The 9,161-nt window shown below is 36.9% G+C and overlaps 1 protein-coding gene across 6 annotated transcripts in view; it reads left to right on the forward strand.

Moving 5' to 3' along the window:
• The first annotated feature begins 380 nt into the window (after positions 1-380).
• ATP2B1 (ATPase plasma membrane Ca2+ transporting 1) overlaps positions 381-9,161 on the forward strand; it is a 35,104-nt gene continuing 26,323 nt past the window's right edge. For all 6 annotated transcript variants that reach the window (XM_017726676.1, XM_017726674.1, XM_008644329.1 and 3 more), the window contains exons 1-5: positions 381-792; positions 5,626-5,823; positions 6,727-6,981; positions 7,062-7,187; positions 7,550-7,693. In XM_017726676.1, the coding sequence (XP_017582165.1) occupies positions 588-792; positions 5,626-5,823; positions 6,727-6,981; positions 7,062-7,187; positions 7,550-7,693 (928 nt within the window). In that variant the 5' untranslated portion in view covers positions 381-587. The remainder of the gene's footprint in view (positions 793-5,625; positions 5,824-6,726; positions 6,982-7,061; positions 7,188-7,549; positions 7,694-9,161) is intronic.

The raw sequence follows: 9,161 nt of genomic DNA on the forward strand, positions 1-9,161 counted from the left end.
AAACATGTTCCTTTCCCCATGTGACACCACTTGTGGATGTTACAAGCTCCATTTCCCTGGAAACAGATTTAATTTTAGGTATTTTTAAAGGTTCCTGCTTGATGATGAACCATATGGGCATGTGAAGGAAAATGCCAGTGTTAAAGGCAACAGCTGTTAAAAAGTTAATGACTTAAGGAAATCCAATAATGCAAGGTTGTTTTGAGATGGGAAACATCCATTTTTTCCCTTGTCACTCTTGCCTGCAGAATGCAAACTAAAAATATTATAGGAAATTAAGAAATTTGTTCTGTAACCTCAGTACAAAGAATTAGGGTTGTCTTGCAATGCATTTCAGTATAGCTGTTATGTAACTGAATGTGTGTTTATTCTCTCCCTAGATTGTACATGCCTTTTGGCTTTGGGGAACAGAACGCGCCATGGGACAACCTCAAAGATATCTCTCCAGACGGGGTCTCTTGCTTGGGTGATGTGTCTGCTCTCCTGACTGTCTTCATACCCAAAGGATTTATTTTCCTCTTGGAAATATTTTAAGTTGAAATCTTGTTCCGTGCTGGAAACTGTCTGCACTAAAGACTGCATGCATCATGGGTGACATGGCAAACAACTCAGTTGCATATAGCGGCGTAAAAAACGCAGTAAAAGAAGCTAATCATGGAGATTTTGGAGTTACTCTTGCAGAGCTCCGTTCTCTTATGGAACTTCGAGCTGCAGATGCACTGCATAAAATACAGGAATGCTATGGTGATGTACATGGCATCTGTACAAAGTTGAAAACTTCACCAAATGAAGGTAAGTCAATTTTAACGCTTATTGAGGAAACTCCATTTAGGAAAAGCCTTAGTCAGCAAACTGCTTTTTTTAATAGAATAAAGTTTGTAAAAGTATTTTAGTTACCATAACAAAATATTGCTTCTTGTTCCTCTAAGATAGAGGTATTCCACGGTAATAAGTAATCTAGAGCTTTTTTCAGTTGGTCTAACTGCATGTGAGATGATGTACCAATGAAGTTGCACTTTGAAACACACTTCATTGATGTAGGCACCCATATACGAAACAGCAGTGCGACATAGCAGTGTTCAGCTCACTGTGAAAGCTGTGTGAAAGCTGATGGGAAAGCATCAATTTTGTGAACACTTCATCTGACAGATAGTTCACAATTCAGATCATGCTGTTGTAGACCCCAAGGTTTTAGTAATCTAATGCAGGGCTTATTAATGCTTCTGTGTGGCTGCTTAGTTCTTGCATTTGCTAATGCAGCAACTTTTAAAGCTGGTTATGTGTTTTCTATTTGTGCTACATTGAATTCTTAATAGCAGGATCTAGTTTTTAAACCTACAGTATTTCTGTAGATTCCGTTTAAGCGATGTAAAATAACTATGAATATGACTTGAAGCATTAACATGTACTCTTAGTGGAAGGTTTGCGAAGTGACTACAGGATCTTATTCTGTAGAAATAAGTATCTTTTGTGGAGTCATTGCCATGTTGGTTTTAGTGGCATTCTGTAAAGTGTGGCTACATGATGCTTTTGTTATCTAGAGTTATTACTCCAAGATAGACAGTACAAATGTGAAGAAATAAGTAAATAAATTTGTTAGGTCTCCTTCTTGAGAACATTCCAGAAGTTCTCCTTAAGACTTGGCTGTTTCTTACTGCTTTCTTCCAATGTAAATGAAAGCTATTAAGTGTATTTGTGAAAGATGGAATAATGTACTGTAGTATCTACATACTGTAGTATTTACAGTAAACTGTACTTAGATAAAAATATGTAAAAACATTAACTGAAACTTATTGTGAAGTCCTGCTGTTATGAGTAATTGAGAATTACCAAAATCAAGATTCTGGCAAATTGTAGTGTCTCTGCATTTAAGGACTCACATAGCTCTTAAACAATGTGGTGTCATGTTGGTGGCAGTAAAGTACCTGCTGTCTTAATCCTGGAGAGCCGTTGCTTTCTGTTCTTCAGAAATGCTATGGAAAGATTTGTCTTCTTGGACCAAGAGCAGCCTACTAATGCCGTAAGGTACCTCTGGGTACATCTGCATTTAGCATGTTTTGACTTGATCTGCTTTTAAAGCCAGACTCCTGATTTCCAGACTCCTGAAATTATCAGTACATGAACTGGGCTCCTCTTACCAAACTGAAAGTAGCCAGCTGACATAGCTGAACTACCAGTGAATGGGAGTAGACCAATTTCAGGATGAAGAAGTTTGTAAAACATAAAGAGTACAAACCTCTGTTCCTTGGCAATTGTAAAGTACAGTGCATGTGTGTGAAGCACACAGTGTAACACATCTCAGATAGGAGCAATAGGCTCTCATTACCCTGTTGACCTGTTGCATAATATTGAAAGGCAGTTTCCTTTCTCCGTGAAAAGGGATATATATTTGTACAACTGGGAATTGAACCAAGAGTTGAATCTGTTGTACAGTGATCTACAAAGTTAAAGGTCCATTATTACTGCAAGCTAGGTGGGCATACGATTTTAGATAGCCACAATGCACTAAGCACCAAGTTCCTCATATACTGCAGGATTCACTTTGTCTCTTAATGTAACAAACACACAGGCTAACACATGGGAGTGATGAGTGTCAGTGTATTAAAACTCAAAAAGGTTGGATGCCCTTTCCTGCAGATTTATTGTGTTGTACTGAGGGCTGTGTGATCAGGGCCTCTCCCTTTCAAAAGGATTTGACATTGAGATGTACACTGCAATCAGTTAAATGCAGTTGCTGACTTGATAAAAGGGCACTATTTTTTTAAAGTGTGAAAGAAGCTCATAAACACACCAAAGCCTCAACAGTTGAACATGGTAACTGGCTCAGAAAAGGCTAATTAAGATGAGTTGGAACAACATCCAACAGAGGTGTCATTTTGGCTGTAAATCACAACATTAAATTTTAGAGAATCAGGTAACCTGCTATAAATTTTTCAGAGGTAGTTCTGGAGAGCTCTTGTAAAGGTAGAACTAGGTCTCTGCTTTTGTCAAATTCAAATCTTAGGTATAGAAAGGGAGGCAATACTAATGGAAAGAAAATCTAGGCAAGATCTTGCAGGAAACTGTTATGTGTTACACTAGTACTAGCTCTCTAAAATCTTGTGGCCCTATGACACTTTTTCCTAATCAGATGCTTTCTTTATGACATGACACTCTTGCCATTATGCAATTACCAGGAGCTTCACAGGAAAAGTACAGGTACTTCTGACATGGTACTCAGTGAATGAGTTCAGCTTGTTCTTTGCTGTGAAGTTGTTTACAATGTAAGGCAATGTCTGTTTTCAGGCAAAATTTGAATCAAACTTATCTGATTTGAAATGAGAAATGGGAACAGTCCTTTACCAGTATTACTTAAAAAAAGGACACCGAGCAGACTTTACTGCTTACATTTATACAAATGTGCAAAATGAATGTTAGACATATTGTTAGTAGCAAAAGTCTGTCTTACATTCTGGAGAGATACAGATATTTCCATAAGTCTACATAATTTTGATTGTCTAGTAACTTATTTCTAATAAAATTTGTATATGAAGCATAAATAGTCCCTTGTCTAATATTTTTCGAGCTTAACCCCAAGTAACATAAATTACCCTAGTTAAGACACATAATGAAGAATATAATGACAGTAGTTTTGACCTCAGGACTGTAGATTGTGAACTGTGAAATTGCCAGCTGTGTGGTAAATGTAGCAAGTTCAGTAATGGTGCATGGTGTATTATGGTGTATACTAAAAATACAAATGGTTTTTGTCTTTGCTAGGCTTATTTACTAATCTTCACTAAGTGGTTCTGATAGTAGCTTGACTTTATATAGCCTCATTGGGAAACACTTTTCATTCTTCAAAGACCTTTGCTGTATACTTCTGATGTTCTGCACTGTGGTACCCTGTGAAGGGAGGAAAAAAGTGATGTTGCTATGCTAACATTACGTAAATAAATTTCCAAACTCTGCTGTGTTAAAAGAATAGAGAAGTGGTATCTATTGCACAATAGCAGTATGGCCCAGCCTTTTGGAATGACCACACTGTCCTGAGTTTCTCTAGATCCAAGTAATGGATAGCTTGATTTTGAAAACAGTCTTGCAGTGCTCTTTGAGTTGAGAATGAAAGTAAGCACCTTAAAGCTTGAACTGCAAGAAGTGTAGGGTTATGGCTAATGAGTACAATGGCTCCTTTGTATTAAACATGCATTCAAGGTGAATTGAAGAGTGTTAGAATAAATGTAATTCATTATATACACAGAGTATGTTTAATTTGTTTCACTTTTGAAAAGATCTGCTCATAATTTGCTTTTCGGTTACGTGATTATATAGCAGTTGTTAGCATATAAAATTGAGCTTTGCAGTTCAGTAGTCTTTTCAAAGTGTCTTGAAATATGTGATGATTCTAGGAAATGTCTGTTAGAGGTGTTAAATAGCTCCCTTGTTATGAAAGCCAGCTGCAGTGACTGCTGTTCGTATTTATTACCTAGTATGTTTGCAATGCCTTTATCACTAAGCAGTTGGGTTAGCTACTAAAAAAATTTCAACTAAGAAAATAGTTGTCTTTAAGCAGGGGTTGATCACAACCTTGGGCAATATGGTTGAAGTATCCAGACCTTTGCTCTGAACATGCCTTGAAGTTTGGCAATTTTGCTTTGAAAAATGAGCTAGTAGCTTAATTCTGAATGGTGGGTTAGTTAACTGGAAACTTTCAGAGGAATAAACAGGAGGTGTGCTCACAGAAGACCTTGAGTGCATGACCTTGCACTGAAAATACTTGGTATTCCTTTATTTTTAAGATCTTGGCAAGTTCTTGAAACATGCTGTAGCCTTTGGTGTAGACCCCTCACTCTTGTCTGCCTTGTTTCCCTTAAGGATGGTACAAGAATTGAGACAGAGGAGGACTCAAATATGCCATATAAGAAAAAAGATAGATACAAAACTGAGGTGACAGACCCTGCATAGTTCTAAACATGGGCTTCTCTCTGTGTGAGAGGAGATAGAAAGTGAAGCTTCAGAAGAGCAAATAACTACCACCAATCCAGGTGGAAGCAGCATCTTTCCACATGATGCCTGCAGAGCTTCAACAACTTTTAATAGTACTTTATATAAAAATTAATATGGAAATATAATAATTATAATAGTTACATTATTAATTATAATAAATATCTCATTATAAATATTACATTACTTTTAGGATCCTAGGATGTTGTCTCTGAATACAGAATCCCTACACTGGGAACCAGAGCTGCCTTCACGGGCTGTGGTCTTGCTAAAGCTTTATGGTGCTACTCAGTCTCAATAGTAGTAACTCTACTAATGATCTTGTCTTGCAAACTTGTTTACTTTGAACGAAGGTATGTGTGTTATTATTACTCTGTTCCTATGTCATATTAAGTGACATATTAAGCAGGTAGACCATCAGCTTTATTTTGGCAAGGTGAGAATTATAAAATATAGCTGGCATTCTATAGTGATTCTGATTTAAGGATATTACTTATGTTATTACATTTGAGATATGGCTTTTTGGTATTGTTACTGAAATATGGAGTGGGACTTGATTCCATGAGTGGGAAACCTCAGTCACTTCTAATGTGAGGGTGAAATGCATGTAAGTGTCACTAACTTTGTCTTATTGTTAAATAGGTTTAAGTGGAAATCCAGCAGATATAGAAAGGAGAGAAGCAGTTTTTGGGAAAAACTTTATCCCTCCTAAAAAGCCAAAAACATTTCTTCAGTTAGTATGGGAAGCACTACAGGACGTTACACTAATTATATTAGAAATTGCAGCCGTAGTATCCTTGGGCCTTTCTTTTTACCAGCCTCCAGGAGGAAATGAATCATGTAAGTAAACTTCTTAAAAAGTAGGTATCTACCTTTATTATACTACTGACTTTCCTGGTTCAACATGTCTATACTGTAAATCTGATGAGAGACAGTAAGTCAGTGGAAAAGCAGCTTATTGTTCCTTATTGAGAGCACATTATTAAAACTCTAGCTTGCCTTAAAAGGGCAACATGAGATTTCCTTGGTCATGATCTGGTATTATTCTGACCAAAATAATGCCAAAGGTAAATTGCAAGCAGGAGGAACAAGGGGACTTGTTTGAAATCCAGTCTCTGTGCAAGTGGTTTGTTTTTTGTTTTTTGTTTTTTTTTTTTTTTTTTTTTTTTTTTTTTTTTTTTTTTTTTTTTTTTTTTTAGCTTTGCCTCAAATATTTAAGCAATTTATAATTTGAAGTCATGGGCTTTCTTTGTGGAGTCAGCAAGTCCTTAAATTTTCCTTGATTTGCAATATGACACTGGTAACTTTCTAATTTAAGAAATGAAGCTATGTTTATACTCTAAACAAAAAATAGAGGGATTGGGCCTTCATTTAACTGAATTTTTGCAATAGCGTCTGGCTTGCTAAGACAAACGTAAAGTGGGATATGTTGAGAAAGCAGAAGGTTGTTAACCAGTCTGGCATTCTTATGCCATCATTTAACAAAATAAGGACAGGTAACTTTCTCTATATCAACTTCTTATGTGTTCAGATAAGCAGGGTGGTTTAACTTCCTCAAGTTGCTCTAGCTTTCAGGTTCTTTAGCTTCTTTGTGTGCTACCCTTATGGAAAATGAAGGTAAAATTGCAAAGAAGGGTAGCATGGAAAGTGTTTAGCAACTATTAGTTTTTTCTGTTTGCTAAAACTTTTCATTGTTGAAATATCTTTGTGAACTTTCTTAAATCTATAACCTGTTTTCTGCAGTATGTGGATCAGTAAATGTTGGTGAAGAAGAGGAGGAATCTGAAGCAGGTTGGATTGAAGGAGCAGCAATCCTCCTATCTGTAGTTTGTGTGGTATTAGTAACAGCTTTCAATGACTGGAGTAAAGAGAAACAATTTCGGGGATTGCAGAGCCGGATTGAACAAGAACAGAAATTCACAGTCATCAGAGGTGGCCAAGTCATCCAAATACCAGTAGCTGACATAATTGTTGGAGATATTGCACAAGTGAAATATGGTAAACATATTTTTAAAGTTGAACTTTCTTTTATTTTTAAAAAAGGAACTGCAGTCAACATACCCAGTGATCTCTCGTAGGTGACCTTTTACCGGCTGATGGTGTACTCATTCAAGGGAATGACCTCAAAATTGATGAAAGCTCACTGACTGGGGAATCTGACCACGTTAAGAAATCTCTGGACAGAGATCCTATGCTGCTGTCAGGTGTGTAGTGTTTGTCAATTTTTCAATAAGGTAGTTTGTTTCTGAAGTAGGCTGATTATTTAAAATTCTGAGGTTAAAACTAGCAAATTGTTTTTTTGTCTAGGTTGACTCCTAAAAGTATCCCAAACCAGTACAACAAGTACAAAACTTTGTTGGAGTGATCAGACCCATAAAACTGTCTTTTGTGTAGTTGCTTATGGGTTTACTTTCCAAATAGCTTTGGCAGCTAAAGCTTTAGGGGAGCACATGTACATATACACATCTCAAGGTTTCATCAAAGTCAAGTTTGGAAACTTATTTCCTTGTGTGCTCTGCCATATAACTGCTCAAGTCTCAGTGGAAAACCGGATTCAATCTTTCAGGTACACATGTGATGGAAGGCTCTGGAAGAATGGTGGTTACTGCTGTAGGTGTGAACTCTCAGACTGGAATCATCTTTACCTTACTTGGGGCTGGAGGAGATGAAGAGGAGAAGGAGAAGGAAAAAGAAAAGAAGGAAAAGAAAAGTAGGCATAATAATCTTGAATACCTTGGCGGGCGAGTGGGGATGGTGGTGAACTTTTGAATGGTACTGGATAAAGGCATGTTCCAGTCATCCAAAGCCAGAAATCTTTTTATAAAACTCATACCTTCTGTAGGTTTCACAGGAAAAAAAACCAATGCAGGTCCAGTGACCTGAGAGTGCACCACTACTACTAACTTTTGTCACATGGAATTTAATTAAACTTCAGATCTCATTGATCAATCAGAGTTTGGAAAGTTTGCAATTCCTAACCAGCCATACATACCATGTATAAATAGTTAAAACTGTAATCTTGTGTAACTTCAAGGTGCACTGATGCCTAATAGCAAATACTTGTTTATGGAAAACAAGTTATGTAGTTCAACCTAATAAGTATCTAGTTCTGCATTTGACAGATAGAAAATGCCCCTTATAGGGAGTTTTTCCATAACACCTGAAGGCGAGAAGCTTAGGTCTTTCATACTGCTGAGCTTGTGGGTAACTTAGACATATCTGACTGATGTTAAAAAATGAGCACACAGCTTCTTCTGCCATTTCTTTTCTTCAGAGTAGAAATTTTAAATGCTCAGAGATATATGCAAGGCAAATTCCTAGTGGCACTTTCATGTAATCTTTATTTTTGGAAGGATGAGACGCTTGTAACTGAGCATATTTTGGAGCCCTTCTGTGAAGAGTGAAATGGGCTGTCTTCCTTATTATAAGGTCACTTATCTAACCTTAGCCTTTATCCTGAGAATCAAAGCTTAGAAATGTTATGCAGTAATGTTTTGGTACTAGCGCTCACAAGGCATGTTCAGGACTGAACTTCATGGTGAAAATTTTTCATGAAACAGTCATGAAGTGTTCTGGATGGAACTGAGTCTGCGGCTTCTTGGCACTAGAACCAAAAAAATAAATATAAACCAAAGTATACTATTTTTTATCAGAGAGATATGAGACAATAATGGAAAATTCATACAGAAATGTGTTTAAAGATCTCAGGACCCTTCAAACTCAACAGGCAATTGTTAAAATGTGTGCTCTGTGCAGGAATTGGGACTAAAGTTTTTTTTGTCTTGTCCTAATCCACAAATACTTTACAATTCTGACCCTTCTTGAAACTTGAAAAAAAGTAGTGAGTTTCTTCACAAGTTAGAAAAAGTGTTACAAGAAGAATTGAAAATTCTAAGTTAGTTTCAAGCGCAAGTGTGATAATGAAGAGTAAAAGCTGACCTGCAGTGCTTGCAGGCATTAGTGTGAAACAGTTGGCATCCTGTGCTCTTCCCCATACAGAGGAAGGAGAAGGAAACAAACAACAGTACCAGCTGCTACGGGAGATATGGAGAGGACTATAGCTTTTATTAATACTCTGTCAGTTTTTATTGAATAGTAAAAGCAGAAGTCTCTTTGACAAGTAGTGTTTTGATGTATCCTAGGACCCAAACACTTGTGGGGTTTTTTTTGTCTCCCAA

Source organism: Corvus brachyrhynchos, unplaced genomic scaffold, assembly GCF_000691975.1.
Source record: "Corvus brachyrhynchos isolate BGI_N302 unplaced genomic scaffold, ASM69197v1 scaffold242, whole genome shotgun sequence".
Classification (NCBI taxonomy): Eukaryota; Metazoa; Chordata; class Aves; order Passeriformes; family Corvidae; genus Corvus; species Corvus brachyrhynchos.